A 25462-nucleotide genomic window follows, 5' to 3' on the forward strand; every position below is an offset into this window, starting at 1 on the left:
TATTCATGGACTACAATTCCAATGAGCCCCTGCCAGCATGTTCTGCCAGGGGCTCTTGGAAATTGTAGTCCATGAGCATCTGGAGAGCCGCAGCTTGGCCACCCTGCTCTAGGGCAACTAGCTGGTCCCTGTGTAAAACAGGATGCTGATATAGTACTAGTCAGATCCAAGCAGGGCTCGTCTTGCAGTTCCCTGCCCTCATTTCTTGCCACAGCTACGCTTGAGTCCAAAAAGAGATGGGACAAACATTTAGGTACCACAACTCATATGTGAGTGGGAGCTTACAAACTATTGCCTGATATTTCCATCATCCAATGAACTTTCTTTCAGGAATAAGCTGTATACCAGCCTCAGGCAAACAGCAGTCTCATGAACATCCAAATAAAATACACCTAATTTGTTCACCATACTTTCACTAATAAAAAATAACATTGAAGTGAAACTACTCTGACAGTGCTCTTATGGAACTCTAGACAGTTATGAACCACCCCACTGCCATTGTCTCAACCAGGGCCAGAGCATTCTTTGTTCTGACCCCCACCTGGTGGAACGAGCTCCCGGAGGAGATCAGGGCCCTGACGGAGCTTAAACAATTCCGCAGGGCCTGCAAAAAGGAGCTCTTCCACCAGCCACTTCATTGAGACCAGACATAACCAACAGCGACTGAAGGGTCCCTGCTCCCCCCCTCCCTCTCAGTATTCCACCAGAATACTCTGGACCTGTTTGCACTGTTCATCGTTTATATTGTTTATACTGTTATATTGTTATATGGTTACAACTATTAGTTATTAATATTATTGTACAATTATTCATATGTTATAGACTGTTTCATGTACTGTTCTTATGTTCCATGTAAGGTGCCCTGAGCCTCTGGGGGAGGGCAGAATATAAACAAACAAATAAATAAATAAATAAATAGCCTAGTCAAGATATGTAAAGCACAACACTGGATTTGAGGAAGAATCCAGTACTACTACATTTTAACAATAGGTAAAGGTAAAGGTATCCCCTGTGCAAGCACCGAGTCATGTCTGACCCTTGGGGTGACGCCCTCTAGCGTTTTCATGGCAGACTCAATACGGGGTGGTTTGCCAGTGCCTTCCCCAGTCATTACCGTTTACCCCCCAGCAAGCAAGCTGGGTACTCATTTTACCGACCTCGGAAGGATGGAAGGCTGAGTCAACCTTGAGCCGGCTGCTGGGATTGAACTCCCAACCTCATGGGCAGACAGCTCCAGACAGCATATCGCTGCCTTACCACTCTGCGCCACAAGAGGCTCCTACATTTTAACAGTAGACATTTTAAATTATTGTAGAGTGACTTAAGAAAAACACTCTCAAAGAGACATGTCCCAACACATCTTCTTAATAGGCCAATAAAAATACTTCACAGGAAGAAGAACATAACAAAAAGATAAAACACATGTCCAAGGACTGATTCTAGGCACAGATTAAATTTTATCATTTATTCCATTTCAATTCCACTATGAATCATTAGCACTGCAATTACCACTTTTGTTTATGCAGTGATTCACTTCGAAATGTTACACTAATGAAAGCATTATTTTACTAACTGAACATCTGGGGGTTTAGCTTATGTTAGTCTATGCAAGCTTTCCCCTCCAAACATATGCTTTGATTTTATAAAATTCACAGAAGCCATGATGATGGGAAAATTATAAACTGAAAAAACACTTACAAAAGCTGCATGTCTGCCACGAAACCCACGTGTGCATTGTTGCCTCCATGGTTTCCAAACAATAAATCCCAAGAGGTAAAGAACAAACATGGATGTTTTTGCAAATGTACTGAAAAATGGTTTATTGTAGTTTTTAAAAACATACTGTGAAGAAAGGGGGGAGGTAACCATCACTGATAAAATTAAGGCATGTTCTCTAACAAGTACAGCTTTACTATTCAGCTCTTCAATACCGGAAAACTACAGCCATTAGCTAATCGTTTATAAACATACAGAACAAAACAATTGCAAAGAAGGAGAAGCTAGGGACTTGCTAATTGGGAAAGAGCACATAGGTCATGAAGGCAATGTCATATTCATTCATTAGGTTCTCATATACAAAGTGTAGAACAAGAGAGCTGCAAGTGAGTCAGAATATGTGTTCTAATATGAATCTTATGGTAGAACATGGATGTAATAGATACTGGCCCATGTGACTATCCATTCTGAATCCAAGGGGAGTGGACAGAAACTGAGAATTTTCTGAGGTGTGGTGGAAGTCCAGCCCTCTATCTCTACCATAGGCAAGGGCAAGTTGGACACTTATGATCCATGGCATGAGATATAACCAATAACTTGCTCTATTGTTGTTCATTACCAGCCTTGCTATCCAGTATCTATATAGGACCACAGACTGTTCAGAACTCTGAGTATACTGATAACAACCAGGTATGTATTTCATTACTAAGAATTTATAAGCATCTACCTCTGTTCAAAACGACTGACTTTCTGTTGGGGTCTAGAGGCTGATATCCAAGATTAAACTTAATTTAATGAAGTTATAACAATAGGCAATGTTGATTGTCTAGTTCATAACATGCTACTTGATGTATCTTTGTCGGAATTAGTAAAGAGTTTGCTGTTGCTGGACCCAGCTTTGCACTTTGAAAAATGGGCTGGTGTGGTGGCAAAAAGTGCTTTCAATCTTCATTTAGTATGAAGGTTACCTTTTAAATCCTCTTTCCAACATTTAACCTAATAAGTCTACCTAAGTAGAGACATGCTAACTGTATGGATGTCCCCTGTATGAATATAAAGTCAGAATAAAATATGCTCTTCAACTCTACATTCTTAGCTTTCTGCATACTTTCACACAGAAATTCATGGAAGTTAGTTTTTCTTGTCTCCCAAGAAATTCTACCCTAGACAATATAACTGAACTTGGTCATCAAAGTTTTACCTATTAGGCAATGCTATTTAAAAATTGTTCTTCATTGCTGACATTCACATCAGTGTCCAGAAATGCCTCTGGGTGAGTAAGAAATGCAGCTTGACAAATACAAAACTATTTAGCTAGTATCAGCCTTCTAGCTTCCATCAAACAAGCTAATGTACAAACATTCATTTGAGAGTATTAACTGTTACCCATTATCATGCAGTAATGCTATATTAAAGTCATGCTACTACCATATTACAAAATAATACTTACCGATGTAAGTTCAGAAGAGGCAACCCATATCACATCAACGAGAAGAAGAATGACAATTCCAAGAGCCATTCGTTTACGCTGCGTGGGAGAACTGCTTTGTGAGCTCATCCGGTTCATGATAAAAACCCACACCATTTGTAACCTATTGTACAGCATCAGCACAAATTAGTTTTAGAATTACACTGTTTCTACAGGGTGCAACGGACACTAAACATCAGAAAGCCACTACATTTTAAAGTAATATCTAACCTGCACAACATGAAAAGATCTTACATTATTATTACTCAATAAAGATATTCAAAGCTATGCAACAGTGACATAGCTATTTCTGTAGTATTCAAGTTAAATTTTTTATTCGTTATGTATATATGTATATGTATATATGTATATGTATATATATATATCTGTGGTGGGTTAGATTACAGCTAAAACTATACGTCATTGCAATGGCAGATACAGTGCAGAATAATCTGTATAACAAGATAATGGCCAGCTATTTGAAACATTAGAACAAGTTACAAAATGGATATACTATTATGATAAATTAAACTGATGCAACTGAACAATGAAATAACTGAGTTGTTACCTCGTATACACTGGTAATTGCCATTCATACAGCCTGTGTTCCTCACCTTTCCACCTTCTACTGCAGTCCAAACTGCCTCCCCCAAGTGGTGTTCATGGGGGACAGCTGAAGGTCTGCTGTGGCAGGCAGAAAATGGTGAATATCTGTTCCCTTTTCCATTAGCACAAATACTCTGTGGATCCAACCCACTGACAGTAATACAGAGTAGCACCTATCACAAAAGTGTACAATTTGGTCAGAAGTGTTTTGAATCTCATTAAAGCAGAATACCAGTGCTGAAATCCTATAAAGCAGAATACCAATGCTGAAGGCTCTTGATCCTTTCCAATCTGGCTTCAGGCTGGGCCGTGAAGTGGAGAGAGCTCTGGTCACCCTGACAGAAGGCCTACGGAGGAAGCTGGAACTAGGCAGGGCAGTACTGATGATTCTTTTAGACCTCACAGCAGCATTCAACATAGTAGACCATGAGCTACTTGCCCAATGCCTGAAATAAGCACAGCCTTGAAATGTTGTTGTTGTTGTTAGGTGTGAAGTCGTGTCCGACCCATCGCAACCCCATGGACAATGATCCACCAGGCCTTCCTGTCCTCTACCATTCCCCGGAGTCCATTTAAGTTTGCACCGACTGCTTCAGTGACTCCATCCAGCCACCTCATTCTCTGTCGTCCCCTTCTTCTTTTGCCCTCGATTGCTCCCAGCATTGGCCTCTTCTCCAGGGAGTCCTTCCTTCTCCTGAGGTGGCCAAAGTATTTGAGCCTTGAAATGGCTGCAGTTTTTTCTCCATGGGGGGTGGGGGGTGGGTGGGGGGGAACACAGGGTAGCAACAGGGGAGAGAATCTCCCAGACAGTTTACGCACTTGGAACTTCACTGTCCCAGCTCCCGTGCAGGAGTACAAATTGGGGGTGGATGAGGTGCACCAGGCCAAATGCTCCCCATGTGGGTGCAGGAAGAGGTGGGGCAAAACTGCCACAACTATAACTCCAGCCTGCAGCCTGGCATGAAACCTCCAGTGCGTAAACGGTCGCAGTGGTATACTCTGTGTATACCCAGTAGTATACACAGTCTGTCAACTTTTTTACCATTGAGAAATTCTTCCCACTCCCTCTAAGCTCATTATTGGCCATTTGGGGAAAGGCAGATTGACATGATCATATATCTTCACTATCAATAAAAGCCCAGGTTGCAAATCTTGCCTGTCAGGCCTTCTACTATCTCCACCAGGCATGGCAACCTTCTACTACCTCCACCAATTGGCACCTGATCTAGCCACTGTGATCCACAAACTCTACAACTCCAGACTAGACTACCGCAACTCACTTTATGTAGAGCTACCCTTGTATCTGATCCAGAAATGTTAGCTGGTACAAAATTCAGGCCTCACTCCTCACTGGAACTGGATGGAGGGAGCACATTCACACAGTGCTGTCCCAGCTGCATTGGCTCCAGACTGAAGACCAAAACATGTTCAAGGTACTGGTATTTAAAGCCCTAAAGCTTCTGGGACCTTTGGACTTGCAGGATTGCCTCTTCTCTTATGCTCCTCAAAGAAGCTTATGCTTGAACTCACAAAATCTGCTCACCAGAGAAGTGAAACTGGCCTCAATCAAAGCCAAGGCATTCTCTGCCCTGGTGTTGGCCTGGTGGAACTAGAAACGAGGGTCTTGTAGGATCTAAAATACTTCCACAGGGCCTGTAAGACAGCACTGCTCCACCAGGCCTATCGTTAAAGCCCATATATAGATCAACAGCAAAACTGGTGTCCTTTTGCAGAAACTAGATAAGAACTACACTAGACACCACATAGACACATTTAGGGGGGATAGTGGGGTGTAGACCGCCATGGTTTTTAAATGCTTTAGGAGTCTGTTTGTATATGGATGAATGAAATCCTATCCAGAATTGTTTTAATGGGGCTTTTTACACGGACAATTGTAACCCGCCATGAGCCAGTTATGGGAGTGGTGGGCAATAAGTCAAAATTGTAAATAAGTAAATAAATAAATAGCTATAACAATACAGCACTCCCCTCCCTGTATTGGACAGAAGGCAGAAGGTGGTTGCTCATGAGATTTTAATTAATTGTACAATTTGATTAATGTTTATATTTTTTAATTAATGATATGTTGTAATTGTTATTTAATAATGCTGGAAGCCACCCCAAGCCTACAGGGAGGGGTGGCACTGTAATGTAAATTAATAATAATAACAACAACACAAAGCTGCTGAGACTGCATTTATGGGAATTAAGTAGTATCATTACAAGCAGGACCTCAGCTCAAACCACTTTTTGGGAGACCGCATTCTTATTCACAATGGCTGAACAAGGTACCCAGGCATTCTTTTTTAACACACATACACAATTTTAATGTGACTGCAAAAATCCAAATTATAAACTAAGCTATAAGCATACCTGCTCTGTAACCTTTCTAATGTTAAATGTAAAAACTGGTGTTGGATAAGCTTCATGCCATCACATTAAGATGAAAGCTGTCCTCTGAAAAATAAAGAAACAAGGTAATGAATCTACATTGTTTCTAACTTGGCTGCTGGCTTCAACATACACATATCCACCTATTTTTAAAGCAGATTGTTCACAATTTTCCAGAATCTGCACCCCCAGCAAAGTTAGCATATCTAGCATGTTAATGAAAACCATTATTGTGCAACATGTGAAGTCACAAAGACCACAATACCATCCTTAACACTATTTTGCTCCCTTATATATTTGAGAAACAGCCTCCTGGGAGGAGACTGTCCAGGCCCTGTCCATCCAGGTCCACTCTGATTGGCCCTACAACAGCAGCTCCCACCCTCCCTCCTTGCCTGCTAGAAGCCTTGTGGCTGTGGCCTCCATTGTCGCCCACGAGGAGAGAGGCAGCGACAGGGCTTTGCTGGGAGGGAGCTGGTTGGGAGCCCTGTCGCAGCCGGCAGGGGGGGAGCTTCCCACCCCCATTAGCCTGCTTTGCGGGCCACAGGGAGCCACACCCACCCTCTCACGCCCTCCTGCCTACCACTTCTTTCAAGGCCCATTTTTTAAAGAAGTCTATTGGTAAGGATGCATCCTTTTTTGCGATGAGGCACTTTTGTTACCCAAATAGGAGGTCTCTTGATTATTCTGGGAAACTAGCTTTTAAACAGAGTTGTAGCAAGAGAGAGTAACTCAGAATCTCCACCAATGATTATGGGGATTATTACTTTAGAGAGATTCAGCATAACCAGTCAGATATTAAGCTGGAATATTTTTTAGAAAGGGTAATTAAATAGATACAACACACACAAATACAATAAAACAGACAAACAACTCTGGCTAAGGAAATAAGGGAAATAGCATTATTGGGAAAGGCAATATTTACCAATCACCATGTGAAGATAGGTCAGTGGATTCAGTTGCAAAGCAACCAGTGTTTCACAAAGAAAAGAACCTACATGTAAATAGGGGTGCATGCATGGTGTCCAGAACACACACACGGGCAGAATGCCTCTTGATGTAGGAAAAATGTTCCCCGGAGCACTGCTGACATGTAAGCCCGTAAAACAATGAGTTGGTGAGATCTCCCATGTTGACGACAACTTTTGGGAGACACGTGATAGTCTTTCTGGAGAAGGACAATGCTCTGGGAGAAACCTCAATGAGTTACTAGGAGTTACAAGGAGATAGACAATGGCTATAATTGGCCAGACAGGAAGTTATTAAGTTTAGGAATGGCATAAAGTGTGCTAATTCGATTAGACAGGTACAAGGGAAGTAAGATTGGAAAATTTATGAGTCACTGCTAACTTCAGGTTCAAATATCAAATTAATGCTTACTAGTTCAAAAAGATCAGCTGTCATGGACTGCCTAACTGCTGTTGCTATAACTTAGAAATTTGCTGCTATCACCTATTACTCTTGGTAGATTTATACTAGCTGCTTATATCACTTGCAAGTACTAACGGCTATGGAATATTTGTATCTATTAATTGGACATCTGACTTTTCAATCCATGGTCATCAACTGAACAGCAGCTACTGTTACCTAAATATTTGTTTACTGAATACTTACTACTTTTCTACACTGCTATTAATTTATTATCTGTTGCTACTAATTGTTGCATTGATTAATCAGAAAATGTAACATAGAAATATCAGATATTTATAACAGTCTTTTAATGACCAGACAGAACTTCCTCTTTTCCTCTCAAACTTAATTATTATATAGCACCATTACATTTTGGGACTACTGAGTTGTATCTAATCACCACATAATCACAACATAACTAAATGACTGATAATGAAATATTCACATTGAGAAGTATACAAATTTCAAACAGTAAGAAGGGTTTTTTTTAAGAGTCAAAGTCTCCTGAATGGATCTAAAGAAGGTAAAATTATTATAAGAAGATGTTGTAATGGTTATATGAACATATTGAAAGGCTCTATGGAGACATACAGATAGAGGTTTTATTACAAAAGATTTTAGAAAAAAAGCGTGTGAGACAGCACTTTAAAGGGAAGGTTTCAAGTGCTGAAATGACATAAAACCAGTAAGTGAAGTGATAATTCTTCAGTAAAGCAGAGAACGTGAGTGATGGGCTGCTGTAAGCATTCTGACTAGTCAGCAACAGATGTGAGAGAGATGATATTAGAGTTGTATTGCTGAGGGAAGAGTTTTAGCTGAGATTCTGATGAAAGTCTGTATTGAAAAGAGATCTCACTGTGCCGAAACTGAGAAACATCTACTCTGAGAATTTGGTCAGAGAAAACATTATTGACTAATTGTTTGGATACAGCACAGTTCTACATAGTTGAGAGGACTGGAAAAGACATTTGGTCAGAGAGATTTGGATAGTAGTGTGATACTCTAAATTCAAGCCAAAGGAAGGGGGAGAAATCTGAGAGAAGAAGAATCCCTGCCCAGTTAAAAAAGGAAAATTAGTTGAAGATTTCCTTGGGCTGTTGTGGAAAGAAACTTGCTTCAAACACCACAGTAGGAAACTGGTGTTTCTAAAGAGTTTCGGATACTAGCAGAGGATACCGACCTTCAAAGAAAACCATGGGAGTTCCAAGAACTCAAAGGAAAGACAGAAGTGTTTGGGTAAAAATAAGACACAAATCTCTCAGTGTAAAGAACTCAGAAACTAAGAAAAACTTGTAAACCTCTCTAAAACCTGTAAGAAAGAATTGCAACAGTACCAAAACCTGATCTCATTATATCTGCCCTTTCCCTCTATGTTAAATACAATATTTTATTTTGTTGGATTTTAACATTGTCTCAGTGCCATTCTGAAAAGGTCTTAGTGAAGAAGGTCTTAGTGAAGGCAAAGGGGTGGCAGGTTACAGTTGATGAGTGACGGAATGTGAGTGTCCTGCATAGTGCAGGGGGTTGGACTAGATGACCCATAAGGTCCCTTCCAACTCTATTATTCTATGATTCTAAGACGGCTCTTAAACCTTCCCATAATGTTACATGGCTGAGTTAAAGTCAGTGACAGGGTGGTCAGCCAGCTTTAAAACAAAAATTACGTTAATGGGGCTTCTCAGACAATGAGGGAATAACGCTTTATTTTTTGAGGGGAAAATTTACATCAGTGTGGAGAAATATGTAGTGGGCTCCTCATACGAATGGAAAGGAGTACACAGTCTGGCAAGATTTGGAACATGTTCCACAAAAAGATTTTTCCCTCACCACCTAGTATGTTACTGAGGGTACCATTTTATGTCCATATTACTGAAAATATTCAGACTATGTCATTAAATGTGAATTGAGAAATAGATCTCAATACTAAACACAGAAAACACAGAATTTCAAGTCTTTACCCAAACTAACCTCATAGGAAAGATGAAAACAAAGTAAGAAATAGGTACATTTATAGCAATTTACAAATCACAACAGAATTAAAAAAGTTAGACCAAAAAGATTTGAAAGCTGAGAGAAAAAAAATAGACACATGCCATTAAAAATTCCACAAAGGAAGTCTTGGCCACAGGAATTTAGGAAAATAGAAGAAATTGCAGGGTGAGGAAAAATGGACAAACATACTAATATTGGCAACATTACATGAAACATTTTCAATATTTTAAATAAAATCTTAATAAAGTATTGAAAAGTAAATACACTTGAAAAAAGATTTTATAATACAGATATCCTTACCTTTGAATTTCATTAGTGTTATCGATTTATCTCATTGGACATTTTTTAGCCAGTTTTGGCCCATTTTCTGCAAAAATCCAAAAATAAATTGATCCTTAGCTACTCTGTTGCATAGCGGTGATCTGCTTACTATTACAATGCTTTATGATAATATTATTCTAGTGAAGATACCATAATTTAAGCAAAGACATTTATATTGTTGTAAGAAGCTACTGCTTACTGGCATGTGCTGTATATACAAGGCCCAGCTTCAATACTACACATCTCAGAAGGATCAGGCACTAGATAAAGTGAAAGACATCTACCCATAACCCTGGAGAAGCGCTGACAAACAAGTAGACAAGTAGACAAACAAGTATGGAACAATCTGTAACCATGAGAGTCTTAGGGGTAAGGGGTCCTGGGAGGTGTTAAGGTTATGGGCCAGTCACCACCGCAGGGTCAGTGGAGGAAGCAATAGGTCTGCGCAGCTCCCACTAGCTATGAGGAGGCAGGCTGGTTGGTTGCAGAGCCACGCAATTTACCTCCTGACAGCACTGCATGGTTGAAGTGGAAGGAGGAGTGGCAACAGGAAGCCTCTGATTGGTCCTCAGTGAAGGAGGGTCCTCCTAGTGACGGCCAATTGGAGACCTGCCGGTGTTTCTCAACAGTGCACCAGCACCTCTAAGTGGCTCTCAGTGGGGAGAGGCCTCCCATCTGTGGGCCCATCAGAGGGCTGGTACATTGTTGGGAGGTACCCTTCACATTTATTAACAGATTAACATTGAAACATTAAAACATTTTTAGCTGTTTTAATGTTTCAGTGTTACAATGTAACTCTTAAATGTTGTAAACTGTCCTGAGCCAGTATCTGGGAGGGGTGGTGATACAAACCCAAATATTTAATTAATATATAAATAATTAAATAAATGCCTGCAAAACAACAATAGTGAGCAAAAATTGATCCCATAACTCTTGTATTAGTGGGAGGCACAAGCATTTTATTCATGAGGATAATTTCTTCAATTGTTCAGTCAAAAAAATAACCCATTATCTTTTTTCTTCCCCTCTGCTACTCCACTGCCTGTTACACCCAAGCTTCACTATTTAATGCAAATCAAATTTATTAATAAACACAATTCTCATAACATACTAAAACACAGTTACTTTATATTTTTTATCAGACATACATAAGCCAGAAGGCACTGTTTGTTATGACTAATATAAATTCCCTTAACATTTATTTAATTATTTATTCATTCATCTGATTTATATACTGATTTATATACTGATTTATATACTGATTTATATACTGATTTATATACTACTGATTTATATACTGTGGCATCTCAGGGCAGTATACATGGAACAACAGAACAAGTATATTGAAACATTTGCAACAATATGAACAGAAAGCACAAAACAGTCAACATTTGAGAACATTGCACACTGGGTACTTGCAATAGATCAGATCACAAGGGGGTGACAGCAGCTGAGCAGCGCCTTTAAGTTAGAGTGTGTGGGTATCAGAAGTTGTGTGGCAGTGTACCATGTTGAGGGATTCAGAACAGATACTAGTCTTAGTACAAGTGAAAAAAACATTTAAAATTGACAAAACTTAAATCTTGACAGTAAAAGGTTTCTTATCCAGCACTCATGGGGAGGATTGCCAGTGTTGAATACGCAAACTTATTGCTCTGCCCTGCCCCATACCAATAGAAATTCAGTGACCAACCCCAGCTTACTGGGAATACCATGGCGACAGCCCCCACACCTGGTAAGACCTTTTCCTCCTGAACCACAGAGCCATTCTGTGCAGCAGGGAGACAAGCAAGCCAGCTGTCCAGGAACCCTCTGACAATGCTGACTTTTAACAACACAAGCCACCAGGAGACTGTTGCTAGAGAGGGGCAGCCTACAATCCATTCAATCAACAAGACGGCAACTTGAGAGGAAAGGTGGCATCCAAAAGAGATATCCACTGGCAGTGCAAGCTGTCAGAATATAGCAACTGCTTGCTAGAGAGACAGAAGTGGAGAAAATGTGTGAAAACACAGGCACATGGTGGCTTAGGGTGATCAGCTTACCCTCTGGGTGATACCAATTAACTGAGCATTCTGGATAATCAAGCACTGGATAACAAAGCTTTTACTGTTTTATGGTTAAGAACATACAACTTGGTATGAAATACTGATCTATTTGGTTTACAGCCTTCAAAATACAAAGCATACTAAGTGTCAACGCTGCAGCAGTGGTGGTGGGGGAGAACAGATAAGACACCATCAAGGCACCACCATAGAAACTGGTTGAACAATGCTGCAATAACAAAGCTCTTAAAGGTACACTTGCTACTTGACACCGGTAGATAAGTTACTATATAGTGCATCATAGGGATTTCTTTTTTCATCTTATAGTAAACCAACATTTCATATCAAGAATGCAGATCTTTTATCAACTCCATTATACAAAAAAACCAATAGATGGAAAAACAAAGATGGAAAAACATGTCCAAAGTTCTAGGTGCTGTCCCACTGTTCTAGGTGCTGTCCCCCACCCGAGATTTTTCCAGTTTAAATGTTTATAGGGGTAATCTGAAAAGCAAAATTTTTTCTATTAACCAAGTAACCCTAAACCGTAACAGCTAATAATCATTTTCTAATGAAAGGATGTACAAAAGGTAAGATTCAAAATGGATTCATAATAACACCAACTACTAGAAGTGTAGTCTCTAGTTTAAATATTATACCAATTTATATTATTCTTATAACTATTTCCTCAAATATGGGTTGGATTCTACCGAATAAGAAGTTCACAGAGGCAACTCTTTCCTATCTTCTTCCAGGAGCTCCGTGCATGACCTAAAGAGTCAATGCTGAATTAATCAGGGGATGCTTCCACATGGCACAGATGTCTACAATGATGAGGGGGAGCTGTAAGAATTGGACAAAATCAGTTCCACTTGCACTGGTGAAGAAAAGTTAATGTAATGACTTTTTAAAGTTAATGTAATGAAATGTATACCAACAGAAGAGATGGGAGTATACCCTGGGGCCTTCTCTGATCTCTTGGGGTTTGTCAGTCATAAAGAAATTATTTAGGCAAACCACTCTTATCCTAAGTAATGTTTCAGGGTACATACCCTGAATGAATAAATAAATAAATAAATAAGCCCTATGCCCTTTCCCATAAACCACACTAATCCTGTCAGCTTGTAACTCCTAAATTAACTAGCCAAAATAACAACTAGGTCAATTAGACCTATCCTGAAGATATTATACAGCATGCAACCAAAACTAACTCTGCGTGACTTCACCATGAAATCCTTAAGAATTTCTATTGACCCTGTACTGACAAGTTAATCTCACAATGCATTATATCAAGGGAAGGCAAGATAGGTTTTGCTGTGCAGGTGAGAGCCTGGTGCTGTGCAGGTGAGAGCCTGATGATCAGAGGCTGAGCTACCTTTTATAGTCACGAAGTGACAGTTCTCACTGGCTGGCCACTCAAGGAAAGCACTGGATATCAAATATTACTATGCTCAGACTCCCTTACTTTATGGTTAGGAAGTACAAATGTATTGTCTGTGCCAATCATATGATGAAGAGTTCCCCAAAAGGGGAGAGACTTCTAAGTGTATATATACCTGGAGTATCTATGAACTTCTATAGATGGTACAATGTTTGCTACTGGAACATAAACCACTCCCTACACATATTTTATTGGCCATGTGCAAAAAAGCATCTGAGAAGAGTATCTGGTTTTCTCTGAACAAGAAAAAACATTCAATGAATTTTGAACTACAGAAAAATTACAGCTTTGCATGTAACTTCATTACAGATATCTAAAATTCCATATAGAGTTTATAATTATATTTTGTCCAAAATCTTATTAAATAATATAGGATAGACCAATAATGAAAACAGACTCTAAGAACAAAATATAATTTGTTTCCACAGTTATCATTAGTAACAGAGAAGGTGGTACTTGCCATAAAATAGGTCGTTGCAGGCCAGTGTTGATTATGGGCAGCTGGCTGGGCTTTAAGGTTCAAGCAACCTGCAAGTAGTGGAGAAAACAAAAACAAGCCTGAAGACATCACTTTCCATTCAGTGATAAGATTCTGTATTAGACATAGTTTTGGTTGCTTTAATCAGAATAATTAATTGCTGCCAAACAAAAGTTTAAAGGTGCACAAAATCCTGACTCCTCAGAAGCTGATTCACACGTATGCTTCCTTCAAAAATGGATCCATGGAAAACATATAAAGAGTCAATGCAGCCTAATATATCCTTGTGGCAGGTAGAGCAGAGAATCAGTGGTTCTCTGAAGCTAACAATATCCAATGAGTGCAGGAAGCAGTAAGTTTAGGATTGTTTGACTTTTTTGGCAGCGCAGAGTTAGTAGTTCTGATAGGGAGAGGACACTTGGTAAAGAGTTAGTTTTAACAGGAGAGTGGGTTAAGGAGAGCATAAGGATCAGATTGTCCATTTAATCCCTTTATTGTGTTCTGGAACTGACAGAGTTATGCATTTACTTCCAAAATGCAAATTCTTAGCAGTCTGATTTAGAATGTAACGAAATAACCTCATACACGGCAACCATTATTATACGTACTATATTGTTAAATTGTTAAATCCTTAAATTTTATATCTCCATGTTTACACCACAAGCTTGGGTAGGGGGAATTTATATCCAAGCCAAATTCTATATCTTCGAACACTTATTTCTGCTGAGACCATGATGCAGTCAGGAAGATGGGAGAGTTACAGGAATCATGTGGTGAAATGAAGTTTTAAAATGGTACTTATGCCAGAAAGAGATCACAATCCTACACACAGCACAGCATAAGCAATTGTCATGGACACTCCAAGAACCGAGAAGTATTCAACTTACTGCTGTATTTCTACCAATGAGACTTTATAGCTGCTTCTGTTAGATCAGAATACAAGCCACCAAATTCTAAAATTCTAGTTGTAGCATCAGCTTCCAGATGGTTCTAGAAGCTTACAAGCATTGTGAAGAGGAGATAATCTTTGATGTTGGCTTTCAGAAGTATATCACTTCAGAGATTTCATTCAAACATTGTGACTAGTTCTATTCTCAGAGGCTGGATGATATATAAAGTCTTGGGTCTGTGCTCACATATATTGTTATTATAGTCAGATACAGATGGATACAGGGGGAGAGAGGGGATTTCCACACCTGTTAAAAATAGCAAAATGCTTACCTTTCATTGTCATTATATTCCAGCCCCTCCATATTGCCAACATGCAGCATCTGGGCAGTAAAAGGCCAGCAACATCCTCCATTTTAAAGCGCTAGTTGCTGAACAACCAGCAGCCCTCCAGCTAAAGAAAGGTATGGAGGCGAAGAAGCACTATCTCCACCTCCAATGTCCCGTCCTTGTACCCACCTCCCTCTCCCTTCTCCCAGGGACGGGTTTCTTTTTTTCTTTTCCTTCTTTTTTTGTTAAGTGAACTGCCTGGAGCAACAAATAGGCATAGAAGTGTGCAGGCAAAGCCAAAAATTATTTTTCCTAAAAGCTACCACACAAAGCATGCCTCTCTAAAGCACCCCGCACCAAAAAAAAAATCTTTTAAGTATCAAGACTCATGATTCCATAAGGAGTGGCAATTAAAAAAGCACTATAATTACATGTATAGGCATTTCAATGGAGAATAATTTAATTTAAAAAAAACCATTAGCAGGCATCACAGGCCCTTTAAAACGTTGAGAAAGGGGATTGGCTGCCTGGCTTGATTGACAGGCGGAAGAGTCTCATGTAAAGCATGTTGCTCTCTCCCGCCATTTCAAGCAGGCATGAGGAGGGTGAGAAGCCCGAAAAGACAGCAGAGAAGAGTGAGACAGGAAAAAAAGTGAGGAGGGGCTGGAAAGCATATATTTAGGGTTACGCCATTTGGCTCGCGTAACACTATTTTTACAGATGCGTGGAAATGACCAGAGTGTTCCCCTGCTATTATCAGCCCAGTAAGGGCCACTCACAGAGTACCTGCCACTATAATTCTACCTCATGACAGTCACATACCTCACACTCACACACACACGTCTTGGATTTTCACTGAACAATCAGAGATGTTCATCAACTTGTGACTTCAGGGCAACAACTTTATTTGAAATAAGGGAAAAAGAAAAAAGAATGCTTGGAGAATCTAAGGATGAAAGGGAATGGGTAGATAAATACTCACACAGATGGTGTTTGCAAACGGTTTAAAAAATAAACAATCCTAACACAGTCCTAGCTATACTTTTCCTAGCCTTGACTTACATTAGTCCAAGTCCTGAAAGTCCATTTGACCAGAGCTTCTTGCATCAATACTTTGCAAGCTCCACAGGATATGCTGTTAAATATTCAGTAACTTAAAAGCTTTAACCACCACCTCTCCCCTCCCTGGAAATTGGGCTGCTCCACTGACAGGCAGTTTTAAAAATTGCTGCTTCTAGGAAGAATGGTCAATTGAAAGGAATTAGGCCTGAAGTGGAAGAGTTTCTTTTTTATACATTGACTCACACAAAAGAACTCCAACTCTGTCAGCTAGAGGTATGGTCCTGAAAGGAAGGGATACTGTCAAAGGAACCTAAGCATCTCTGAAGATTTAACCCTTGCAAGGAAAAAACACATCAGTCAAGGTAAATATGTAAACAATAGAATCACAGAGTTGGAAGGGACCATACAGGCCATCTAGTCCAACCCCCTGCTCAACACAGGATCAGCCCAAAGCATCCAAGAAAAGTGTGTATACAACCTTTGCTTGAAGACTGCCAGTGAGGGGGAGCTCACCACCTCCTTAGGCAGCCTATTCCACTGCTGAACTACTCTGACTGTGAATTTTTTTTCCTGATATCTAGCCTATATCGTTGTACTAGTTTAAACCCATTACTGCGTGTCCTTAACTCTGCAGCCAATGGGAACAGCATCCTGCCCTCCTCCAAATGACAACCTTTCAAATACTTAAAGAGGGCTATCATGTTCCCTCTCAACCTCCTTTTCTCCAGGCTGAACATTCCCAAGTCCCTCAACCTATCTTCATAGGGCTTGGTCCCTTGGCCCCAGATCATCCTCGTCGCTCTCCTCTGTACCCTTTCAATTTTATCTACATCCTTCTTGAAGTGAGGCCTCCAGAACTGCACACAGTACTCCAGGTGTGGTCTGACCAGTGCTGTATACAATGGGACTATGACATCTTGTGATTTTGATGTGATGGCCCTGTTGATACAGCCCAAAATGGCATTTGCCTTTTTTACCGCTGCATCACACTGCCTGCTCATGTTTAGTTTACAATCTACAAGTACCCCAAGGTCTCGTTCACACACAATGTTACCTAGATGCGTATCCCCCATCCAGTAGGCATGCTTTTCATTTTTATGACCCAGATGCAGAACTCATCTTTATTAAATTGCATCTTGTTCTCATTTGCCCATTTTTCCATTGTGTTCAGATCTCCTAGAACTCTGTCTCTATGTTCAGATCTTGTTGAACTCTGTCTCTAATAGGACAAGGTGCTGGTAACATGAAGACCATATGACACGTAGGCTAACTTTGTTGTGTACCTCCTAATTCTGAATGGTAAGGGCAACTGAAGAAACCTACACAACCAATGGAAGTATTTTAGGACTAGCTACATTTATGTCCATTGAGAGAATTATACCATTTATACAAATAAGAAAATGTTATGGCTTTAGATCTTCATGTCTCCTCATGTCTCGCTAAAGGAACAAGAAATTAAGATGCCAGAAGTTTCAAAATACATATCCATATTCATGTATTTCACAAGTAGCTGTGAGAGATTTTGTTGATTAGCCTTTCTAATACATTTTAAAATTTACAACACTGTGTGAGCTACCTTTCCCCCACAATAATATTTAGAATACGATGACATGGGTACGCACAAAATAAAACAAAACAGAGCAGTGACTGTTGTGACATAATCACTATGAAGAACATGCCTGATTAGAAAACCTAATCCTGAACATTATTTAAATACCCAGAATCTGATTACCAATGTCAAGATTTGTGCCAGGAGCGATGCCCTTTTTCATTCCTAACCAAAAACTAAAACAATTCCAGCGTACAAGCAGAAAATGCCTGTTCCTGTTATGTTCCAGGAATTACCTGTACCTTTCTAATAAGCCTTGGAATGATAAAGCAAACATTCATTGCTTTAAAAATGCAGAAGACAATTTTATCAATCATTCATATATACAGAAAATGATGGAAAGAATAGATAGACAAATGTTTTGGTTTTTTATAGATCACCTGGAGAACCATAATGACTCACAGATGATCTATAAAGTTTTAAGGAAATACATATAGCTAGTTTTAAGGAAACATGTATGTAAATTTTCCATAAATTCTGAAGTCACGGGGGGGGGGGCGGGGGGGACACTATTATCATTTCCTCAGATTATCGAGAATATTTACTTGAAATTTAGACACATACATTTCTTAATGGCTCAGTATTCGACAGAGAGCATATAATGTGAATTGTCACACCTTGACCGTTTACGCACTGGGAACTTCATTGCCCCAGTTCCTGTGCAGGAGCACAAATCGGGGGTAAATGAGGCACACCAGGCCAAATGCTTCCCCATGTGAGTGCAGGAAGAGGTGGGGCAACCTGCCACAACTAAATCTCCAGCCTGCAGCCCAGCATGAAACCTCCAGTGCATAAACGGTCCTTATGTTACCTAAGCATATATATCCTAGCTTCAGACAGGTGGCAAAAATGTTCTCTTCTGAGGCTCTGCTTACTGACAATAGGGTTTTTTTTTACAGTTTCTGTTCCCACCTCCTTCTAACTTTATCTTCCACCATTACAGAGTAAGAAGTTGCATGTTTTCATGTAACCAGGTGTCTGCTTGAGGATAGAAGTGAAATGACTGACCACAGAGAGGAAATACTTTTAGCCATCAGTATGCTGTAGTTAAATTACTGTTCTCACCTTTGTTCTACTGTTCTATTGTCATCGCTGTATTGTTACTGTTTATAACACTACTGAGTTATCTGTATTGTTCCCTGTTCCACTAAGTTTTATGTAAACTGCCCTGAGCCTCAGTGGAGGGTGGTAGATTAGACACATTGGATGGATGGATAGACAGACAGGTAGCATTCCACAAATGAAGGCTGTCCTCTATTCTCATCTATTAGAGATAGAAAAACTCTTAAGTGCAAAAAAATCTAAAATGGATTATCATTATCTATTTTTTCAGATAGGTAAAGGTAAAGGTATCCCCTGTGCAAGCACCGAGTCATGTCTGACCCTTGGGGCGACCCCCTCTAGCGTTTTCATGGCAGACTCAATACGGGGTGGTTTGCCAGTGCCTTCCCCAGTCATTACAGTTTTTCAGATAGTCCTACATAAAAGGTCATCATACTACAGAGAGGTGGTGTTGAAAATTAGCAAATCCTCTTTAAAAGATTTTCACATTCTAAAAAAGATGATACTTCATATGAGGGCTTTTGCAATGTTTCTCCCAATTTTCAGTTTCCCATTGGGGCAGGAAAGTGTGTTGAGGGTGGGGAATGACAACTCAGGCCTTCAGGTCATTATTCCGGAGTGCTTAGTCCAAGTCAGTTCATTAGTTTATTCCCAGATATGTACATGACTGCAGCCTGTTGATTCCAAGACATGGTGCTTCAGCGGACCACTTGTACCTTGGCCTCTATCTGCCTTTTAATCATAGAGGTGGAAGGTACCTCCAGGGTAATCTAGTCCAGCCCCCTGAACAATACAGGAACTAATCTCAACTAATCTATGAGTAGCATATTCCCCTCGCCTATCAACTTGTTGTGGTTGCCTGGGTCAGCATAAGTTGGTCCCTTCAACATATGATATGAACTAGAACATTACATAAATGTTATGTTTTTAAATATAAAATCATAACATGTGAGAATAAAACAGAGGAGATGGAGGGTGCAATGAGTGACACTCTGGGTCCCCATAGATAAATAAATAAAAATATTTTTTAATCCAACATTATGGTAGCACTGGAGGTGAAGATGCATACAACCAAAGTATGTGCCAAGACTGGACTTCATACTGAAAGCAAAAGAGGAAGAAAAATGTATCAAATGTAGCCTCCTGCACCACATTTCACAACATGACAAACACAAAATGCTATTGTACTACTTCCTTGTCTTAAAAGGTGCTGCTGTCTTGGAGACAAATACGGAAAGTAAAACTGGTCATAAGGCTGTAAGTATACAGGCTGATCCAACATATCAAATATATACCAAAACACATCAAGTAACCATCCCATGAAACTCACTTTTCCAGCCACAATCTCTCACCCTAATCTACCTCGCAGGGTTGCTGGAAGATAAAATGGATGCAGAGAGAGAGAACCATATGTACTGCCCTCAGCTCCTTAGGAAGGACAGCAGGGTAACTATGCGACCCAAAGAAACAAACTGAGTGCAAAATAAATCCTCCGTACTGCATTTAGGGTGACAAGCTTCAAAACACAACGACGTTGTTTCCCTCTTTTGTAAACCTCTTCAGAAGATCTGAGAATCAAAAGTAAGGTAGGATTTAAGAAGAAGAAAAACAAGGGCTAAGTAAGCGTGGGCGTACATAGGGTGCATTAAAATAAGAAATACAGACACGCACGCACAGAGGGAGGAAACGGGGCATCACGTTCTTCAGCCTGCCTCACACGGCGAAAGAGAACGTGGCTTCCTTCTCCTCCCACTCAGTCCGGTGCGAGAAGGAAGTAGAGGAGGACCTAAAACAAGCACTCCGAGGATACCCGAAGTTTACCTGCGGACCCGTCTCACCGCGCACCCACCTGGCGGCGAAGGGGGGCGACGACGTCCCCCGGCTCGTAATAACCCCCGCGGCGTCTGTGAGGCGGCATCGAGGTCTCTTCACACACAGGACCGTCCCAGACGGCGGCATGAGAAGAGGCTTCCTCGCCTTTCCCCCAGGGAGGTGGTAGTGGGGGGGGGGGGGCCAAATGACCGCCTCCCACCTGTGGCCCTGCCTCCCCACCCTCCGGCGACAGCAGCGCCGGCGGGGCGACTCCCCGGCACAGCACAGCTCAGGCCGGCAGGGAGAGGGCGGCGCGGCAGGCGCTTGACAGGGCACCTCCACAGCGCACCCGGCTCCAGCTCTCGGGCAAGCACGGCCAGTACCTGGGTCGAGTCCCGTCCCGGCTGAGTGGCCCCGCGCCTGCGTCGGAAATGGGGGCAGCCCCGACCCGTCCGCTCGGCTGCCACTCGCAGCTGACTCGGCTCCCCAGCCCGCTCGCCTGGGCCGAGGTGAATCGGCCGCCGAAACACCTACCCGCCCCGGTGGTCCTCGAGTCGCTCGGCACTCCATTCGCCGCCCTAGCTCTGCCGCCGCCGCCGCCCCCTCCTTTCTCACGCACGCGCGTTTCTCCGAGGTGTGAAGGGAGGCTGAGGGAAGGGCGTGGTTTTGGGGAGAAGAGTCACGAGGTCAGGGTTCGCCGTGAGGAAGAAGCGATAGTTTTGCGCTTGATGGGAAGTTTTAAACTCCCCGTTGGAATGCCTGCTAAAATAGATGGGTGGGATAAAGGCATATCAATATGCTGACGGCTGCTGTTCTGCGCACCGGTGTGTTGGGAGTAAATTCCGCTGAACACGGCGGGGCGTTTTTGAGTATTCCTTCGTTTGATTTGTAGCCCGCCTTTCCCCCAGCATGGAAGCTAGCGTGGCTTGGATTCCAGGGTGATCTGCTCAAACGCAGACCTTTTGCAGGTCTCTGGCGATTCGCTGTGACTCAAGATAGCTACCTGGGCTAAAGGTTGAGGTCCATCATTTTATTTGGGAGGCTAGCTGAGCTTAGGTATTGGGGTGTTTCTGAATAAACGTGATTGGAGTTGAATTAAAACTCTGGAGTTGTCACATTGTTTGATCCCTTGTCTGGCTTCTTGATTCGGAAGCAGATTTTTCATGGTCAGCACCGTCCTAATCAGAGTTACATTCTTATAAGGGTAGTCGCGTTGGTCTGAAGCAGCAGAACACATTTTGATCCCAGTAGCACCTTTTAAGACCAACAACATTTTATTCAAGGTATGAGCTTTCGTGTAAATGCACCCTTCGGATACAAGGTCAGTGACATTGTATCTGAAGAAGTGTGTGTGCACATGAAAAGCTCATACCTTGAAGAGAACTAAGTTGATCTTTAAGGTGCAACTGGACTCAACATTTGTTCTACTTATAAATTAATTGAAGTCAGTTGTTGCTTTAAATTTGGAAGCATTCTTGCCATTAAAGTATGTAAATTGTATATAAGCATTAAGTGTTTTTTAAAAATTCACTAATCTTTTGAAAGACTAAATTGTACACATTTAGGTAAGCATTAGTCTTCCTTGTTTAGGCTGATACTTTTAACAAAGAAAAAAATGCTTTTAAAGTAGATACGAAACTACTTTCTATAAAGTAGTACCATTTGATCTATCAGTTCTGGAGTCTGTGGTTTGTAAATTCCAATTAAAATATTGTTTGAGAATTGTCAAACCCACATGAAATAAGCTGACACAAAACAAATGGCATGGCTTTTTGGATAAACAATTTTTAAATGACAGTATGCTTTGCTAGCAAGGGAAAATTGAGTCATTGAACACTAGCATATTTGAGTAACCGAGGCTATGCCACTAGCAAATAGCAGCATCAGGCACAGAGTCTGTGACTCACAGTCCCCTGATCTGTTCCTTAGATCCATGTTTCCAAAGGTCTGATAGCAGACGTATACATTTTCAGAATGAAAATTGGAGGCATGTGTTATTTTGAAACCTAGAAAGAGCCTGAGGAGCATCTCCTGTGTGTTTTTGCACCATAGAATGGGAGCCCAGGCCCAAAAGAGTGACTTGTGCAAAGATAAATGGACAACCTTCTTTAAAGATGGGTAATTCTCCTAATCTGTACATCAAGAATGATTAATTGATTGATCCAGTTATACTTATGGCAAGGAGATGGCTAAAAGACTTGTGTTAAGACTGCTCGGAAGGGAATTGGGTTAGCACAGTAACAGTGTAAGCCTAAACAGAGTTAACTTCAGTGGGTTTGGAAGGGTGTAACTATGATTGTACTGTAGATCATGCAGCTATACTGTGAGCAATCTTATCTGCAGATTTACTCTGTGCTCATGGTTAATGATTTAATTCTCCCTCTCCAGCATTCACTGGACAGCAGTGTGCTGAGTCCCCCTAGTTTGTTCATTATTGCACTAAGCACACTCTGATGCAATTATATACTGACTAGGTAATATTTTTATATTACAGATAGAAAGTTGTCTCTAGGGCAGTGGTCCCCAACCTGCGGGCCGCAGCCCGGTGCCGGGCCGTGAAGGCCATGGCGCCGGGCCACGGCTCCCTCTCCCCGCCCCCCCCCCCGCAGTAAAAAACTTCCCAGGCTGCAAGCTTGCGGCCTGGGAAGTTTCTTACTGCGGGAGGGCGGGGAGAGGGAATCAGGGCCGGCCGCGCCCGTTGTGCGGGTGCGGCCCGATGCGCGGGCACAGCCCGATGCGCGGGCGCGGCCAATGCGTGGGCGCGCCCCGCACGGGCCGCGCCCCGATGCCCTGCCGGTCCCAAACCTCAGAAAGGTTGGGGACCACTGCTCTAGGGTATTGCAACTCTACTGAGCTCCTTCCCCTCCCCTCTCAGGGCTCTACCCCCAAATATCCAAGCATTATGCAAGATGGAGGTGGCAACCCCATTGCTTACTGAGTCCCTGAATATTAAAAGTTTCTTTAGCTTTTGGAAAGCTACACACTCTAAGATTGGCCTATAAATACAGTGACTAAGGAGACAGACCACCTAGCTTTTAGCTTGCCAGAAGACTCCAGTAACTCTTTTTCTCCAATAGACTTCCATAGCTACTCTTTAAGAATTATGACTAAGGAGATTGCTCTGCAGCAAAACAACAGTAATTCTTGGTTAAGAACAAAATTACGGATAGTTTACACATCAAAAGATGCAATAAATCTTTTCTTTCTATGCCATCATTTTAGGTTGACCCTCACAATGCAAAAAACAACTTTGTTTTTTTAAGGTTAGCCCTATATATAAGATATATATTTATATATATTTAATCATATGTGAAATTTAAAATGTCCCCCAAATAGACAAAATTAAATTAATGACTTAGCTAGCGTGGTATTCTCCCCCTTCAAGGATCGCTGCCTTGCCGTGGCAAGGGGGCTTGCGTAGCTCAGTGAAGCTATGAGCTATGCCGTGTAGGGCTACCCAAGACGGACAGGTCATAGCTGAGAGCTCTGACAAAAGGTGATCCACTGGAGAAGGAAATGGCGAACCACTCCAGTATCTTTGCCATGAAAACCCAATGGACAAGTTCAAAAGGCAAAACGGTATGACGCTGGAAGATGAGCCTCTCAGGTCGGAAGGTGTCCAATATGCTACTGGGGATGAGCAGACCAAGATTTTCATCCTCCTGTATGCTGATGATATGGTGCTGATATCACTGACTAGAATAGGGCTAAAAAGACTTTTGGACAACCTAGGCTTATACTGCAAAGATCAGGGCCTGTCCATAAATTATCTTAAAACCAAGGTAATGGTCTTCAGGAAACGCCCCAAAAAATTTTCCTGGAGTATCCTGGGTACACGGATAGAACAATGCAGCTCCTACAAATACCTGGGTGTAACGTTTAACGAAACTTTAACATGGAAGGCACACTTGTCCAGTTTGAGAGTGGCTACCCTGAGAAGTATGGGGGCTATTGTCAAATTCTTTTTCTCAAAAGGAGGCTGCTTGATTGACCCCGCTATTAAACTATTTGGCAGCAAAGTAATATCTTCCATACTATATGGTGCAGAGATTTGGGGCTGGAATGAGCAAGTGATTAACCACCTAGAAAAAATTCAGAACCTCTTTATGAGAAGGATTTTAGCTCTTCCTAAAGGATCTCCAGTGGCTCTTATGAGGGCTGAACTGGGACTACCATCCATAAAAGTACGGGTTAAACTAATCACCATGAAAAACTGGCTGAAATGTACGTGAAAGAATTCTGAAGTCATCAGCAGTCAAAACCTAGAGCTCACTTCCATTACTGATAGAATCCATCTAGAGTATATAAATAGTATTATCTTACACTACTCTATCCCAGATGATCTAATCAGGCCTGGAAGCTCAGTAAAGGAGCTCCGGAAATGGATCTATCAAATGGATGCAGTTCTAGATGGTGATATAATTGCTTGGTCCAGAGCTGTCCCTCTTTTTAAACATTTCAAGAGAATTCACTGCAGATCTTCATATCTGGAGAGTCTGCCATCTTTAACACTCAGGATGGCATTTACTCATTTAAAGTTACAATCCTTACCCATAGCAGTGCGTAGTGGTCGGTTCTCCCATCTCCCCCTATGAATCTGCAATTGTGATAGGGGAGTGATTGAGGACCTCACACACTATGTAACGGACTGCCCCCTCTATGATGAACCAAGAGGCAAGTTTATTAAAAGAATACTCCCTACCACCTCAGGCCTCTCAAAAACTGAGTATATGATCTTTTTATTGTCTGATATCGATGCCTACGTTACCAACAGAGTTGCACTGTTTGCTCTCGCAGCCAGGAAAATCAGGAAAATCAGGTCCAAATTGTG

The 25462-nt window shown here is 41.4% G+C and overlaps 1 protein-coding gene across 10 annotated transcripts in view; it reads right to left on the reverse strand.

Annotated features, from left to right (window-relative positions):
* The window catches only part of SLC35F5 (solute carrier family 35 member F5), a 45690-nt gene extending 24418 nt beyond the window's left edge, over nucleotides 1–21272 (reverse strand). For 2 of the 10 annotated variants that reach the window (XM_077320272.1, XM_077320264.1), the window contains exons 1-6: nucleotides 21015–21159; nucleotides 13851–13918; nucleotides 9884–9950; nucleotides 6164–6247; nucleotides 3167–3308; nucleotides 1699–1842 (exon numbers count right to left, since the gene is read on the reverse strand). In XM_077320272.1, coding sequence (XP_077176387.1) covers nucleotides 1699–1842; nucleotides 3167–3308; nucleotides 6164–6219 — 342 coding nt within the window. In that variant the 5' untranslated portion in view covers nucleotides 6220–6247; nucleotides 9884–9950; nucleotides 13851–13918; nucleotides 21015–21159. The other 8 variants (XM_077320271.1, XM_077320273.1, XM_077320269.1 and 5 more) reach the window with 8 other exon arrangements.
* Nucleotides 21273–25462: the final 4190 nt, after the last annotated feature.

The sequence above is a fragment of the Paroedura picta genome, chromosome 2 (assembly GCF_049243985.1).
Source record: "Paroedura picta isolate Pp20150507F chromosome 2, Ppicta_v3.0, whole genome shotgun sequence".
NCBI lineage: Eukaryota > Metazoa > Chordata > Lepidosauria > Squamata > Gekkonidae > Paroedura > Paroedura picta.